This window comes from Pleurodeles waltl, chromosome 6 (assembly GCF_031143425.1).
Source record: "Pleurodeles waltl isolate 20211129_DDA chromosome 6, aPleWal1.hap1.20221129, whole genome shotgun sequence".
Classification (NCBI taxonomy): Eukaryota; Metazoa; Chordata; class Amphibia; order Caudata; family Salamandridae; genus Pleurodeles; species Pleurodeles waltl.
In genome coordinates, this window is record NC_090445.1 from 1,535,997,099 (window position 1) to 1,536,015,339 (window position 18,241).

General features: G+C 41.7%; 1 protein-coding gene across 2 annotated transcripts in view; it reads left to right on the forward strand.

Moving 5' to 3' along the window:
• The window catches only part of NOC2L (NOC2 like nucleolar associated transcriptional repressor), a 432,367-nt gene that overhangs the window by 16,753 nt on the left and 397,373 nt on the right, over positions 1-18,241 (forward strand). For both annotated transcript variants that reach the window (XM_069241122.1, XM_069241123.1), the window contains exon 2: positions 9,188-9,361. In XM_069241122.1, the coding sequence (XP_069097223.1) occupies positions 9,188-9,361 (174 nt within the window). The remainder of the gene's footprint in view (positions 1-9,187; positions 9,362-18,241) is intronic.

Here is an 18,241-nt window from a genome sequence, read left to right on the forward strand (position 1 = left end):
AGATGGGTCTCTGGAATCTGCAGCTGTACAGCTAGCATAAATATTTCATAGAAACCGAGGTCGGGGAGCCTAGCTTCTCAATGACCAGTGCTGGGACATAGTCCTCAGTGTAGCTAAATACTTGTGCTTCATAGCCAGGTTCTGATTTCTGGCTTGGTTCCATGGGAGAGATAACCTGTACAAAACGTGTGCATGAGCTGTATATCTGTGGAGAAGATAGACCTGCCTACCGGAGAAAGAGGATTATCTGATGATATCTCACAGAGCAAATCTGCCTATGTGGAGTCATCAGCTCCGCTGCCTTGCAACAGAGAAGCTGTGTAAAAGACTGGGGGCAGGCAGTGGATTCCTAACCCTTTTGGAGAAGCTACATGCTTTTTGAGGTAATAGGCCAATTTACTCTGAGATAGCTGTTGGACGTGTTCCCCAGCAGGAGGACAGTGTCTAGAAATGACAATCACAGCTATTCAGAAATGAGAAGATAATTCAGTGGTCTCCAGAGACTAGTAAGAAAGAAGCTGCTGTGTTGAGTGATTCCCTTAAATGACATGAAAAATGGTGGTACCCTTGTGGAGAAAATGTATCACCATCTGTGTTCCTGACTGTTAGAAATGGGGTCTCTACTTGGCAGTCAGTTTGCATCCTGTCCAAGGAGGGACCCTCACTCTAGTCAGGATAAAAGAGCTACCCGCTCAGATAACCCCTGTTCACCCCCTTGGTAGCTTGGCACGAGCAGTCAGGCTTATCTCAGAAGCAATGTGTAAAGCATTTGCACATAACACACAGTAACACAGTGAAAACACTACAAAAGGACACCACACTAGTTTTAGAAAAATAGCCAATACTTATCTATTTAAAACAAGAGCAAGTACGATAAGAATCCAACATACAGTAATAAAAATATGAATTCTGCAAGATTTACTAAAAAATACGGTCTTTGAAGTCAATAGCTCCTCCTGGGGCTATCATGGCGTCGTGATCAACAAAACCCAACAGTTCAGGCCGGCTGCGGCATTGCGGGCCAGCTACGGTGTCGGGAAGACCCGCCCTGGAGAGCGGCATCGCAGTGTCGGTGCAGGAGGCCCTTGAAGTCACACACGTTGTAGATCGCTGATAAGTCAGGAGTGCTGGCATGGATGGCATCGGGGCTGTGGTGCGAAGTGGGACGATGCGACCTGCGGTGCCCACAGGCCACACTGCAGGCAGCGGCTCGGTGATGGCGTCCAGCGGCGTAGCGTGAGACCAGGGCTGCATTGTGTAGCGGGCGGTGTAACGTGCAGTGTCCACACGTCATGGTGCAGGCAGCGGTGCCATCATTGCGGAAGCGATGTCGTCGGTAGGCCCAAGCCAGCAGTGCGGGACGGTGCTTTGTGACCCTCACGAACGGTGCCCACAGGCCATGGTGCAGGCTGGATGCCTGGTGATGACACTGGAGGCGATTCTGCTGGCGTCGGTGGACCGGGGCTATGGGACAGGATGGTGCTTCGCGCTCCTCACAAGCGGTGTCCACAGGCCACGGTGCAGGCAGCAAAGTTCACCCTTTGCACTCTTTTCAGGCAGAAGCAGCAACTGCAGGCCAGTCCAGCAAAGTAACACAGCAAAGGGACAGTACTCCTCCTTCAGCTCTTCATTTCTTCTCCTTGGCAGAGGTTCCTCTTGATTCCTGAAAGATGCTAAAAGTCTGGGATTTTGGGTCTTCTTCTTATACGCTGTTCTGCCTTTGAAGTTTGCAAACTTCAAAGCAAAGTCTCAAGTGTTTGCAAGATCCCTCCTTGTCCGGGCCAGGCCCAAGACGCACACCAGGGGGTCGGAGACTGCATTGTGTGAGGGCAGGCACAGTCCTTTCAGGTGTGAACGACCACTACTCCCTCCCCTCTAGCTCAGATGGCTCATCAGGATCTTCAGGCTACACCCCGCCCCCTTTTGTGTCTCTGTCTAGAGAGGTGCCAAACAGCCCAACTGTCAAACTGACCCAGACAGACAATCCACAAACAGCCAGAGTCACAGAATGGTTTAAGCAAGAAATGCCTACTTTTTAAACTTGTCATTTTCAAACAGAAAACTAAAAAAACAACTTCACCAAAAGATATATTTTTAAATTGTGAGTTCAGAGACCCTAAACTCCACATTTTTATCTGCTCTCAAAGGGAATCTGCACTTTAAGGATACTTAATGGCAGCCCCCATGTTAACCTATGAGAGAGATAAGCGTTGCACAGTGAAAAACAAATTTGGCAGTATTTCACTGTAAGGACATATAAAACACACTGGTATATGTCTTGCCTTAGACATAAACTGCACCCTGCTCTTGGGGTACCTAGGGCCCACCTTAGGGGTGCCTGACATGTAGTAAGAGGGGTGGTTTAGGCCTGGCTAGTGGGTACACTTGCCATGTCGAATTGGCAGTTTCAAACTGCACACAAACTCTGCAGTGGCAGGTCTGAGCCATGTTTACAGGGCTACTAATGTGGGTGGCACAACGAGTGCTGTAGGCCCACTAGTAACATCAACAGTACAAATTACACACAGAGCATATGCACTTTATCACTGTTTTAGCATTGGGAAAGTGCCCAAAGTCCTAAAGCCAACAAAAACTGGTCAGAAATATTAGGAGGAAGGAGGGACACTGCAAAAAGGGTCAGGTGCAACACTGATGAATTGGGGCACCGGCAACTTGTGACAGTTACAAGGAGGGCATTGCCGCTCTCCAGGTGGTCCTGAGGGCAGGAGGAAAACATGTCATTCTACATCTCGTAGGAGTAAGAAGGGGGCAGTTTGAAGAATCACAACCTATACAGAGTGTATTACATTTATTTTGATTTTGATATGTGTCAAATTAAGATATGAACTTAAGGACATGAGATGGTTTTCTTTTTGTTGTTCTGATAGAGACAGCTGAAGAGCAACAGAATGTATTATTGTCTATGGAATTTAGTAAGACCTATTCATAGATGTTTATCTGAAGAATTGTACCTGTGCGTTATTTAAGATGAGTGACGTCACTTTACCCCTATTCTACATGGAATTCTTTTAGACTTTTTGCTGTGTGGTGTGATGTTGCTTTTGGATATATGTGGCATGACTGAGTGTGAGTGTACGTGTTTAAGCTGATTATATATATTGTATATGTGTCTCCAACACTTTCCTCTTGTCACGCGGAAAGACAGCACTCCACGAGCATTAAGAGCATTTGTTTTATTCACAAACAGGAACGCGTTTTGGCGTTACCGCCTTAGTCAACCTGAAAATCGCCATCTTGGCCACACTTAAATATCATGTGATCATAATAGACATTACCAAAACACAATAAACTTAAACATACGTTCCAACACAAACATTCCTGCATTCGCAATAAATCTCCCCATAATTACACTATTAATCTCATGTCATTTCCAAAGATTACTTTTACTCAAATAACTTTCTTGAGTCCCTCCACCTAATGATGACAATAGGTTATAAAATGAGTGCTTTAACTACAGTGGAAAAAATACAAGCTTCCATATAGGTCTGACAATTGTGTTTATCCCTCCAACTTCACTGTCCCGAGCTCTTTTTGAAAAACAGTGAGCACATTCAACATCCCACTAATGATCTTTTATTTTTAACTTTGGCGTGTTGAATATCAAAAATATATGTGTAACCATCCATTTCAATTCTGTAAAATTCCCTAACGATAACAATAGGTTATAAAATCACCGCTTAACTGCAATGGGAAAAAATAGAAGCTTCTGTGTTGATCTAACAATTAAGTTTACCCCCGCAACTTCACTGTCTTGAACTCTTTTTGAAAAATGATTAGCACATTCAACATCCCACTAATAATCTTTAAATTGAACTTTGACGTTTTAAATATCAAAAATATATATCTAATAATCCATTTCAATTCTATAATGTTCGTAGTGCATAATGTCATCTATTAATACACATAAATATTCTAACTATGTCCAGTTGAAGGCTTTTGACGAAACACGTCGACATTTGGCCAGGGCAGCGTGTGTATGTTGTTTGGTTTGGGCACATTATTGATTAATGTTATATGCATTTTAAAAGTGCCTTTTTTCTATTTGCGTTTATGAACCTTTTTCAATAAATGGAGCTGACGATTTTTTCACATGAATGACTTTTTGAATTGTGCTCATTCTCTATTTTCTACGAGCTCTTGGATATTGTGCAGCCTTTTGGTGCTTTACTGGGTTGCACCGTTCTTTGGAAAATTATATATATATATGTATATATGAGAACTTTGAATATCGCAGTGAGATCAGGAATTTGATAAAATTGTCTTCAATGACCCTTTGCCTCTTTATATTATTAATATTGCTTCAGTGAGATTTATTATAAACAAATGGGAGGAAATATTAATTTTATTTCTATAAACTGACGCCATTTATATGATTTTGTGGCTTTTCCATTGAGTATACCCTGGTTTGCTGTTTCCATTAATTTTTAGTGGCCCTTTTTGGATGACAGTGAGAAGAACTGTGTCCAGAAGCAGGAAGTCATCTCCTGTCTGCTGAGCTTACCTTTTGTCAAGCCCCTTATTTCTCACATTAAAATCTTTTTCCTTTGCACTTCGAATTAACAAAAATGTGGTTCAGTTGTGCTTTCCTGACTGCTGTTATTTTTAAACATTCATATGGTTACAGTGTGTTGTGGTTTGAAAAAAAAGACATCCCATGACCTCTCTTTTCACTCTCCCTGTACCCCAGAAATAGTGACACATAGTTTACAAGATCCTCTCACTTTGCAGTCAGAGAAAGAAAAGTGAACACCAATCCCCTTCTTACTAAGAATAAGCAACAATTTGACAGAAGACATTGGCTGACATTTGACCACTGTCTTTGAACTCATAACAAATGTGACAAGATACTTCCAGCTCCTGTTTGTAAGTGGTTATTTGGGTGAGGGATCAGTGTACCTAAACTTTTTTCAGAAAGCACTGTACGTTTTGAGGAGGTCTGTTGGTGTTTAGTGAAGCATATTACCATGTTGTTTGGTTATGTTGCATGCACGAGGGTGTGGTCCAGCATAATATTGTGCTCTGCAAAACATGTCTAGGGTGGCGCTGGGCTTATGAGTATGGACGTTAAATGTTCTGTTTACAGGAGGTGGTATTACTGCATATACTACTGTTTAATTGTAGGTGTTGAGGCATTTCCTTTGTGGGAATTTCTGTTTGAGAGCAATGTGTTGCCACCTATGTAACCATTGTTGGTTGCATGAGGTTATAGTGTAGGTTGTCCATTGTGTTGTATGATTTGGATTTGATTGTTAGAACACATACTATATGAATGTCTTATATTGTTTTTGCAGCATTGTGTTCTGAAGTATCTGATTTCTGACTGGTAGGGCTTGAGGTGTTTCACTTGTGTCCATCTGTGTTGAAGTCCAATACATTGCTGGATTTAGTCCAGGGGTGTGGAATTTTATAAAATATCTACTTGCCCATAGAACAGGTTTCTTCATAAATCTACTTGTCCTGTAAAAAAAATCTGCTTCTGGGAGGGGGAGAGGGAGGGGGAGAGGGAGTGCGTAGGGGATGTAGTGTGGTGGCAAATTATGGAAACAATCTCATTATATAAAAGCTCAGATATAGCCTCTCTGGTTATGCCAGGGCTCATGTTGTAGGGTTTGAATACTGGCAAATACCTTATTTTGAAACTTTCAGCAAATCTACATGCTGGTGCTGGAGATAGGTGTAAGCAGCAGTTCCATGGCTGGATGCCTTTTTGAGTCTGTACAAACCTACTAACTTGCATGTTTTAAGGGTTTTCACCAGATCTTCTCTAATCTTTTCCCAAAGTGGGAAAGATTGGAAATTTACTTCTGCCCACATCAGGAGTAAAACTTCTTCCAGGGTTGGGAATAAGTGGTTTGAGGGAAAGTGAACCTGTAAATGCTCAACAGATTTTAGTTTGAGCAAATCTACACGTGCATATTTGCTTGTGACTAAAAGGTAGTTCACAAATATTTTCTAGGAGTACGATATCCTACCCTTTCTAAAGAATTGGGCACCTAACTGGTTATCCAAGACCTTTTGTTATTATTAAAATTCTGTCCCTCTCCATTTATCAGCTGGCTTCACTGTGAATGACAGCATTGTTCTCCTTCCCAAGGAGCATATTAGCACATAAAGTAGTTGTATTCAGTTCCAGGAACTACTGTGTCAATGTGTTCTTTTTGAGACCTAAAACTATTTTTGCTTTTTGACAATGTTTGCTATGATGGTGAGGGCCCAGCAACTCCAATAACAATATGGTTTTACTAAAACCATGTCAAACAAGACATGCATTGACAAAACCAAAAGGCAGAACACCAATGTCAGCCATATTGGCTTTTGAAATGCTTTTTATTTTCATGTTTCCCATAACAGGTTGAAATTAGTTGTACTGATCTGCCCATTAAGAATATTGTTTCGGAAATTCTTGTTTTGTCAACACATTTTACTAAATGAAGTTTCAAATAAATGGTACCTAAAATTTCACAGTAGTTTACTAAAAGTTTTTTTCCTAGTTCAATTTTTAATGAGAATTTTATTTTGAAAGCAAAGAATCACTCTTGCTTTCAAGCTTATGCAAATATTGGCATCTACCCAGAGGGCCTCTGAGAAACTTTGCAAACATGTCTACACATTTTAATGCTGGAACCACTGTCAGTAGTGCTATCAGAGCTTACAACATTTTCTTAGAGTGCTCACCGTAATAATAATGGTTTTGCATTGATGAACCATTAATACAAGTTTGAACAGTATTAACACATGGACACAAACTGCAGACAATGCCCTTCTCTGATCCATTATGTGGTACTGTAACTAGCAGCCTAAGGGTTGGTGCTGCAGGGGGTTGGGCCTACTTGTGCTGATGACTAAATAAACATGAAAACTTGTTGTCCCATGCCCTAGGCATCAGGCTATAGGAAGTCCACACCCCTGTGAGTCTGTTAGTTGGTGATTTGTGTGTTCGATTGAGTTCAGTTTGGTGGTTGTGGGGGCTATCATTGGTGAGAGAGTGCATTCTCTGTTGCAGTACTGTTTATTTAAACAGTTTCCATTTGTCTTTGGTTTGGTGCACTATTTTTATGTGAGAGTTTGGGTTGTTGCCGCTAGTATGTTCTGTTCAATGGGATTTAGGCATGTGATTGGCAAGGTGATGTTCTGGTTTATTTGCAGCACTCAGTATTAAAGCATACACCATTGCTGTTTTGTAGGTCCTGAGCATTCTTTTTAAAATGTTTTTGTGGTGCATATTGTACGTATGACCAGAGGTATTTTTTTCACATAGGGATGTGATAATGTTTGTTCTTTGGAATTGATTGATTGTGGCTTTAGCTGATATCTAGGTATGTTTGGTTCTTGGTCAAATTAGCATGTGTATTGATCTTACTGTGGTGTTGGCTGCGTAAGAACATGGTTGTAGTGTTTTTAACGTTCTGCTTTTGGGAAGGTGTTTCTTATAGAGATAGGAACACTGGGCATTGTGTTGAAGCATGTGTTTTGCAAGCTGACCTGTTTTCATTACACCCATTGCATTACTTAGCGTTTTATTTGAGTGATGCATTATGCTATGTTCGAGTGTGAAATTTCAATGTAATTTAGATAATTGGTACGATTAACATCCCATTCTCATGAGGAAAGATCTTGGGCGTTGTGATTGGCTTCTCTTTTCTCACATCAGTCAGCGGCCTGGGACTCTTTGTTGCATTGTTGAAGTTGCAGGCTGAGAGAGAGCTGGTGGGAGAATAATATGTTTCTATGATGACTGGTTGGAAAGCCTTTGTTAATAGTGGCAACATGAGTCTAGCCGGGAGATCAAGCCTGATTGCTACAACATCAGTTGTAACAGATACTGGTAGGGTCTCTGGGTTGGGATGTTGCTATTTTAAGTCAAAAGAACTGTTTTTTTGGAATTCTCAATAGGTCTTATAATGGTGCTAAAGAGCACAGTGTTGGAATCAGTGATGTGTTTGTCACATGAAGTGGGGAACTGAGCATGTTTTGTTGAATTTGAAATGACCTTTGCTAAGCATATATTTAGGCAAGTGTAACTAGCATAGATCATCCAAAATTCTTATGAGAGGCAGCTGCATGAGGTTGTATGTTGAAGTTCGGTCAGCGGGTCTAATGTGTTGCCGTCTGGGTGATCTAGTTGTTTTTTAAAGTCACTTTAAGCGTACCTTATGTGTATGATAGTTACTGATGATTCATAATAACCCCAAGTATAAGGCGTTTTGTTTTTGTCTTCCTTCTTTTTTGGGGGGTGGGAGGGGGGGGTGGGGCTGATAAGTGTTGCAAATTTTTGATTGATTTTGTACCACTGGGTGCAAAGCTCCCTCTTGTGAGTATTGTTGGAATATGTCTATACCCAGACATTTGCAGTAACCAGGCGTTCACAATGCTGGAGTTTTATGTGAGTTTTTCAGAGCCTAAATTTACACTTTTACGACAGGAGTGGTAAGAAGTTATTTTTCTTTTTTTGGGGGGGGGGGTGTATTTGCTGAGGGAGGACCATGGTCAGTGCTGATATGTTTTTTGAACTGTAAGTTTGAATACCTGGCTTGATAATGCTTATCTTTCCCCATCTGTTTTGTGGAAATGTGGGATAAGTGAACAGGTGCCTGGGTTACATTTGTGACGTATTGGGAATAAGTTTGTAGCGTGCACCATTGTTTGTAATACATTGACTAGAATTCTGTGGCCACTCATTGCAGAGCAGGAGGAATGGGATTTAATTTCCTGATACGGAGTTGGTGTATAACTGCTGCAGTTTGAATTCACTGATGTATGTGCACTAATTTGGAATCATCAGTACAAGTTGAGACACGAAATATAAAAACAAGGCATAACTAGTCTCAGTGTAATGAGTGTAGTGAGATACATACATGATTATCTATCTTGGTGTGATTGTATGTTGGATCTTGAGGGTATTGGCGAAAAGCATTGGCAAAACTTGTAGATCTGCATCAGCAAATCAAAAAGGCGAGACCTGCTGGCTTTGCTAGTGTTTGTTTTATTTGATTGTTAATACTCAGCTTTTCCACACTTCAACCTGCAGGTTCCCAGTTTTTGAAATGAGCGAACTGAGCCGTAAAGAGCTGAATTGTATTTTGGTGTCCTTGCTGCAGTCAATGGTAGTCTCTACTGATGGAGTTCCCATCATTGATGTGAATTTACTTTGTTTTCTGTCATCCAGGAAACTAGCTGACCTCAGCGTAGATGAATTTTTGACCACTGGGTTTGACTGTGAAGCTGACGGAGAGTCTGAAGAAGATGAGAGCCCGGCTGTCACTATGAACATTGGAAATGCAGAGAAAAATGGGTTGGCACTCAAGAAAAAGAAGAAGAAAACTGTAAAAACAGGAGAAAAGTAAGTTATTCTACCTTCTGATGTAGAAATGTTTTTCTTGAGTGTGGTCTCTGCTCAGACAGATATTTTGTTTACTCTGTAGATTTGCTTTAATTGCTTCCTTTTAATGTGCATGATGGGGACATCAATTATATGCTAATTAAATAACTGCAATCGTGTAATAAGAAATGAGATGGTCAGATGAAAATCTTTTATGAACCCCTCAATGGCATTGCACAGTGTGGAATCTTGTGAAGAAATGTTTCAGATCCCTTATGCTAATGCTGAGAAGGCACAGCCTCGACTTTTATCTCTGGAGTTGTGCTTCTACATTATTACTCATATGGTCCCGCTTAGGAAATGGTTGGAAAATTAAAAGCTCTAGAAGTTCAGCTAATCTTAGAAGGTGAGGCTTTATTTACCTGTGAGTTTGCAAGACAGGTAGTCCCTGCTGTGTTTTATAGGGTGAGTTAGCTCAGCAGACCTGGATTGAACTCTTTAAGCAGGAATAAATTATGCAGTTTTCCCCCTGCCCCCGAATAGTCAAATCAATTAAGGCTTATTTGAGGTTATGGGTTAATCGCACTGAGTGATTTTGTTGAGTAAAATCTCTTACATGAAATGTAGCAGCATGCGGATTTTATTACTAGTAACCTATCATGGAGTGAGGGGAAAACTAACAGTCACACACCCTACCAATGAGACATGTAAATCAGAACACTAAGGCAAGGTGTTGTCACTTTAATTGCTTGTTAACGTTCTACCAAAATTATCCCGGTTTTAACAGACCATATTACTTGCAGGTACTCAAGTCCCACCTTTATATGGTGGCATGTTTCATTCTCTGACTGTTTCTTGTACCGCTGGGCAAGATTTGGTGGTTTCTGAAAGCTATTTATGGCACTGAATAATTAACATGCAGAATTGGTTATGGGATTTAACCTACTATGAAATCAGTCAAAAAGGTAATGTCCGCTGTTTCAGATTGAGGCTTCCTAAGCCTACTCGAGGTGGCAGGTTCAGAAATTTTCTGTCTGAAGAGCAAGAGAAACAGATATTTGCCATTGAACATAGGCTTGGGTGTGAAAAATTAAAATGGGAGCAAATGATCAAAGATAAAGAGCTGAGAAATAAATTATTAAATCATAAGTACATTTATTAAATATTATATTCCTTACGAAGCTTGCATTTGTCGGGAAATATGGTCTGGGTTTCACAGATGGCCTCCACTTTGAACTTGAGCTACGCATGAGAGACAGGATACCTGGAGGACAGAAATTAGGGAATATACAGCAGGGGGTGCAGGATAATGTTTTTAGAGGTGTGAGAACTCTCAATTTCAACATTTCCAACAATAATCGACCTTAAAATGCAAAGTTTCCTATAAAAACAATTCCTGCTTTTAGCTGGAATGGCGAGAATCCTCTCAGAGGATTCTGTTGGGCCTGGCCGTCTCGGCAGGGTCTTCCCCAAACGTTTTGCCTTCAGCCTCCTGTTTTCTGAACCCATTTTTTGTTGGCTTTTTAGGACTCTGCACACTTTACCACTGCTAATCAGTGATAAAATGCTTGAGCTTTCTCCTTTAAACATCATAAAATTGGCTTACACTTAATTGGTACATTTGATTTACTTGTAAGTCATAGTTAAGTGGTAGTACCTGCATTTGGGGACTGTAAATTAAGTGCTACAAGTGGGTCTGCAGCACTTCATGCACCACGCACTTAAGTAGCCTTTTAAACATCTCATTTAAACCTCTTGCCAAGCACAAACTTCCCTTTCTAATACATGTCATCTTTGGAGTAGCCACATAGCCCAATGGGAGTGGTGCATTGTATTAATAAGTGACACCTTTCAGTTGGGACCAGATCGTAATATCATGTATGGTGTCTGAAAAATATTGATTACACATCCCCTTTAATGGTACAGATTTTAATTTAGAAAATACCTTTTTAAGAAAGTTGTTATTTTTCTGCCCTAACTATTTAGTTCCTGCAGACTGTTCCTGGGTCAAATGACTGAGTGTAGTTGGCAATTGGAAAGTCAGACAATAGTGGGATTAGGTGCCTGGATGTGCCTTGAACTGGTGGGGTGGGGCAAAGCTGGGCACAGTCACTTGCAACTGAATAGGCTCTGCCTTCACACAAAGTACTTGTCACCATTGCATTGTTCATGCAGCTAGCTTGGAGCCAGGACAGAGGAGGCAGGAAACTTAAAAGACTTCAAAGGGAATTCTCTAGAGACTTCTCCTGCTTCAAAGAGGGCACCAGGTATAAATAGTGGACCCTCAGACAAAACTTTTCCGTACACGCTTGGACCTGTGGATAGTACAGAAGGACTATTGCTTTGCTGCAACAAGGACATCCACTCTCCTTCCCTGTTGCTATTCTGCCTGCTTCCTGAGACGAAACACTAGACCTTCAACCTTCATCGCAAGCTGAAGTGACTCCAAGGGTTAGCTGACTGACCTCCTGTTTTGAGCTAAAGGGATATGTTAGTAAGCTCTAGAGGCCTCCCTGCATCTGTCCAGCTGACCTGCAAGTGGAATGGCCTGAGTCCTGCTTGTCAGCTGCAGTGAGTTCTCATCCCCAAGAGGTGCCCCTCAGGCTCTGGATCCTTGGTGTGGCCTCATTTAAGGTCCCCATTCAAAGAAAGGAGAAATCCCGAAGTTGTGAGCTCTCTGCAACTGTTGATGGGTCAGGATCTGGCTTAACTGGCAACGAGAAGCTCTCATGAACCATACTCTTTGCACCTCTGCGACCCCCTTGCAACGCAACCCCTGCAATTCACGCTACAGAATCAACACCCTGCATTGACCGCCAATGTGAATCTCCAGCAACCACTGTCTGCAACACCCGATAAGGTCTTCGCAGTACATTGACAACCATCTGTGATGCCCGGACTGCTCTTCCTGTTTAAAGCAATGACCATCCGCAATGCTCTCCTGCTCCTCATGGCCCTTTCCAACGCAAACAGGACTTTTCGCCTCAAGACTCTAGAAGATAACTTTGTCAGCGTGACTAGCCTGGCCCATATCTGGTTCACTCTTCATCGTGGTCAGCCTGAACTTGTGACATTCAGCCGGTCTCTCATGAGCAGATAGCTATGAGTGGCTCTTTGTGCTTTTAGGTGCTTTTCTCACCTAAAGTCTTTAAAATTGCATAGCTCTGGTTGTACTGATTGGGTTTTTGTCATTTTGGCCTCATACTTTATTCAATTTTACACTATATTTCCAAATTGGTGTGGGGTGTTTCTTGTGTTTGCACTTTATTACTGTTTGAAGTGCTGCATAAATACCTTACACATTACCTCCAAGTTACAGCATGCCTGCTTTGTGCCAAGCTACTAGAGCAGTGGTTCCCATCCTGTGGTCAGGGTCCCCTGGGGGTGTGCAACTGCTTAGAAAATTAAGGAATATTAACAGATTAGGTCCCCAGCTTTCAGTTATAAATTAGTGGGGGGGTCCCTGGACTCCAGTAATGATGTAGTCGGGGGCCCTGGGTTCTAGTAATCATGGCGTTTGGGTCCACAGAAGTCAAAAGTTTGGGAATCACTGTACTAGAGGGTTTAGCACAGGTTAATTTGGGGGTATACTTGAGTTTCTCCCTGGCAGAAACCGTTGTTGCTGCTTGAGTAGTTCTCACCCCCCCTCCCCCCCAACAGTAATTCAGTTTCCAACAGATTCCATGAGCAAGAGTCAGTGAAAAAGAAGAAGTATAATTAAAACACTTTTTAGGCCAGAAGAAAGATAAGTTTGCAAGCCTAAGAATTTACTTAGACCTGCAACTGTATGGTGCGTAAAGGTGAAATTCGGAGTACTGTTTCTGCAATATATACCCTGTCACTGTACAACATATCACTGTAGTGAACACAGTGAATCCAATGCAGATCCTTGTAAACTTGAGACTTATACTGCCCTTTTTGAGTTCTCAAGTAGAATTTCAGTTTTTCAGTTTTCAGTGTGAGAGAGATTTTTTCCATGGTATGGCAATGGCGATGTCCCATTTCTGGCAGGTTCCTAGCACGCAGATTTCATTGCAGTGTATAGTGAGTGTTTACAGGAAGAGACTCTTGAGCAGAATCCATACTAATACCAAGGTAATTTGCGTTGGGGCTCACAGCAAAGATGAGTAAAGTACTAACTGGTAACAGTATATTCTGAATGTGGCAACACTCACTACCAACCCTAACTATCCCTCCACCCCCCCACCCTTCAATCTTCGGTACGGAAGTACCCATCAGCATTCTATCATATCAATGCCCGCTTTAAGAGACGCAAGGTATGGCCCACATCCCTACTTAAAAACCTATAGCAGTTTCAAACCATGCACCTTGGTGTGACACAGGATGTGCCTTTGTGACTGTGCTCACATGGGGAGTGTTGTATTCGGAAAATTGTGTCTAGGTAGTCTCAACCGCTGCCTGGCAACTAGGAATGGAATTAGAATGAGTGGGAGTAGATTGTAAGGGGGATTCATTTGCTGCTGTGATCTGCCAGGTTTGGATGCACATTACTTATAGAAAATAAAGAACAAGTTATCATGAAGCGAAGAACAGTGCTTTCCTTAGTGGCGACGAGGATGGAATACAGAGGATTTGGACCAACCCTGGCAGTGTTATGAGCGATGGTCGCATGGACTAAATTAGACGGTATTTACTGGTGCATGGATGGATTTTTTACAGTGGCAATGCGTCTGGTTACATGTGGAGGGAGCACAGGCTGGACATCGCACACAGCTGTACTTTTGGTATTTTATTTTGTGTAAGGACAACGAAGTTCCTGCGTTGCCAGTAGAGGCAAATGGCGTGGTAGAGGATTGAGATCTACGAAGTATCGGCAAATCGGAGAAGTGGAAGAGACATCGTAAAGGGAAGTTAATGAAAAAAAAAAAACCGATATATTTTTTTTTTCCTTTCTGCCCGCTTATGTTAACAGTAGTAACACACGTCTTCCGCACTTACCTCGCGCTGTGTTGAACGTTATCTTTCCGTGTTTTGACTTGAATAGGGAGAGCTAGCATTTCAGCTGACAACCTCTATTCTGAAAGCGAATCCTAGCCTGCACAGAGGACGTCAGTTGAGACGTCGAACAACGTGGGAGATTTCCCGTAGAAATTGGACGGGCCGTTTGTTTATGGTGAACAATGTTGTGTGCAGCATTGTCGCGGAGCGCCAATGTCACCTGAGACTCAGAACAACGTGGGAGATTGCCCATGGAAATTGGACGGGGCGTTTGTTTATTGTGAACAATGTTGTGTGCAGCATTGTCGCGGAGCGCCGGTGTGAACACGTTTCACCATTTCACCATTAGATCACAGGAGCATGCGGTGAACAGAAACAAAGGATACTTTAAGTTTTTGGTTTTTTTTTTGGTGTGTTTTTGTTCATTCAGCAGTTAGTTCAGTGGAGAGTGGCGGCATACAGGACAGACGTGTTGAGAAGTGAAAGGGAGACGATGGTGACTACTTTTATTGTTTTAATGTATTTTTTCTCTTTAAAAAAAAAAAAAGGAGAAATTATATATAGCTAAGATAAAAACTTGTAGAACATCATGCAATCGATAGCACCACCACCTACATTCTTAACAGTGCCTGGTGAACCAAGTGTGCCTTGGGAGGTTTGGCAAGAGGCATTTGAAACATATTTTGGTTGGAGCTATTTTTACAGCTAAAAGGAAATTAGCTTTGTTAAAACACAATTTAGGTATGGAGGGAAGGAAGGTATTGAAAACATTACCCTCTGTGAACATTGTGGTGAATGAGGATGGTGGTTCAGATGAAGAGGGTGACGAGGACGATGTATACACCAGAGCAGTGGGGGCGTTGCGGGATCATTAAGATCGTAAATTGAGCATGGTGGTGGAACGTCATAAGTTCTTTTCAAGAACACAGGCACCCCAGGAATCAGTTGATCAGTTTGTTACTGCGCTGTCAACGTTAGCGAATACACGTACGTTTAGAGATTTACACAAGGAAGTAATTAGGGATCAATTGATGAATCGTTCAGAGTTTGCGAATTCAAGAAAAGTTGTTGAGTCTAAAAGATCCATCTTTACATGAAGCTATAACAGTGGCAAAGCGTGTTGAGGATATGTCAAGATATGTCAAAGAGTTAGGGAAAAATGGTGCAGAAGATCCATTAGTGCAAGCGGTTAACACTGTTAAACAAAACAAAAGCAGCAGTAAGGAGGATGGAAGGAAAAAATGCTACAGATGCGGTAGTATAAAGCATTTGGCATCTTCAATGAGTTGCCCTGCTAGGGATGCCAAGTGTTTCAAATGTGACAGGATGGGACATTTTTCAAAGGTGTGTAATCAAAAGAATCATTAAGTAGAAAGAAAAGTGTGAATTGCCTACGGCAGTGGTTCCCAACCTTTTGATTTATGTGGACCCCCATTTTAACATTCATGAACCCAGGGACCCCCACTGAATCATCATTGGAATCCGGGGACCCCTGCCTGAGTCATTACTGGAAACTGGGGACCTAATTTGTCAATATTTTTAATTTTCTAAGCAGTCGAGGACCCCCCAAGAAGGCTTTGCGGACCCCCAGGGGTCCCCGGACCACAGGTTGGGAGCCACTGGCCTACGGGGTAATATTCAGAAGGAGGAACATATTTCCTCCAATGAGGATGGGGATGATGATGATGACCATAAAGAAGTATTTATGCTTAATGATAACTCCACAGATGAACAAGTACAGGAAAAAAGTATTTCTATGGTAGAACAAAATCAGTATAAACCTCCGAAATGGTGGTCAGCATAAATGGTGTGTCAGTGAATATGTGGGCAGATTCGTGTTCTCCTTATACTTTCATTGATATGGCGCAACGTGGCTTAAACTAGGCAGTGTGATTTATCCAATTAAAAAATAGAATTGGTTGGGTATGGAGGTAACAGAATTCCAGTTGTGGGTTTGTTTCCGTGGAAAAATGGAATTCAGACAAAGAGAAACCACATGTTTGGGTGTATGTGGTGGAAAATGGTCGGTGTTTACTGGGGTGGAATGAGCAGAGGGCATTAAAAGTATTGTTGAATCGCAGTGATGAAGCACAAGTTCTAACCGTGTAACAGGCAGATGCTGAGAAGTGGAAGATTGAATTTCACAGTCTATTTAGTAATATATTGGGTTGTCTGAAGAAATTTCATCACAAAATTGTGTTGAAGGAAGCCGCTGTGCCAAGAGTACATAAGGTGAGGAGTGTACCAGTGATGTTAAAAGATGCATTGAAAGATGAGCTGGCAAGATTATTGGAGTTGGGAGTAATAGAGAAAATTGAATCGTCAGAGTGGTTGAGTCCAGTGGTTTTGTCTCGTAAATCGAATGGTAAGATCAGAATGTGTGATAGACATCCCATTCCCAATATAAATATGTTACTGGCTGGTATTCAAGGTGGGAAGATATATTCAACCCTAGATTTATCAAGTGCCTACCATCAAATTTTGTTGCGTCCAGAATTGAGATATCTTACATCTTTCATCACGCCTGAGGGCCGTTTAGATTTATACGCATGCGGTTTGGTCTTGCATCTGCCTCCGCGTTTTTCCAGAGAATTATGGATAATCTATTAGATGGGATTGAGCATGTAAGATGTTTTCAGGATGATGTGTTGGTATGTGCGGAAAGCGTGGATGAACATGACGGTGTATTGAGAAGTGTGTGCCACATTTTTGAAAAAGCGGGATGGTATAAAACCAAAAGTCAGTTTGATGGAGGCAATTGAAAAGGCACCTAGTCCAGTAAATAAGAATCAGTTAAGGTCATTTCTAGGTTTGGCAGAGTATTATGCCAAATTTGTGAAGAATTTTGCAGATATAGCACAACGTTTGCGAATACTGATGAAAAAAATCAGCATTACGTTTGGTCAAGCGAATGTCAAGAAGCGTTTCTCAAACTAAGAAGAAGCATTATTGACGCGGTCGAATTGAAACCTTTTGTAATGCAAAATCATAATATAATATCGACTGATGTGAGTATGTATGGTTTGGGAGTGTCGCGTAGGCTCTCATTATTCTAATGAGACTACTGGATTCTGGCAACTATGAATGGAATTAGAATGAATGGGAGTAGATTGTAAGGTGGATTCAGTTGCTGCTTTGATCCTCCAGGGTTGGATGCACATTACTTATAGGAAATAAAGAAGTAGTTATAGTGAAGCGAGGAACAGTGCTTTCTTTAGGGATCTGTCCAGTAGGAGCACAGCGTTGCCTCTCCATTGTTTCTCAGTGGAGAGAGGAGTTATGGTCAGCACATGTCCTCCCTAATAATACAAGTCCATAAATAAGTGTAGAGTTCTGTAGTGATAGTCCAGTATGTCCACTGTAGGTGATTGGACCAGTTGGAATCATCAAAGCCATCCTTTTTTGGGGGGGAAGCAAGAGCTTCACCCACCAGATGGTGGCATGCTTTATCATCGGGCTGTGCTCCTCGTCCAACTGGTACTGTAGTGCCATACGGGCCACAAGATGGGGCTCCTTGCTGTAGATCTTTTTATTTGCCTATGAGTCTAGAGCTCCAGACTCCAAACCTCGGTATTTTGTGTGGGCAGGAATCTGTAGAGGGTAGAATGGCCAAAAATGGTGAAAAAAAGATTACAGTTAACTAAATCCCCATGAGTCTTTCTATTTTAAAGAGTTGTTTGTTAAAATGAAAACCAGTCCTGACCCCTTGGAATATGATGTTCCCAGAGATCAATGGAGAATGGTCAACATGTTTTTGGCCTATTTTATGCCCTCTACAGGCTCAATGTCAATTTGTCAGGACTAAAATAGAAATGCCTGATCTGTGTACGTGGGTTGCCTAGTCTGAGTGCGATCAAATACCACCTCAGTAGACCCGAAATTGGTGTCAATTATACAACACCTTATTCAATATTATCATCTTGTTGCCTGATCTGTGTACGT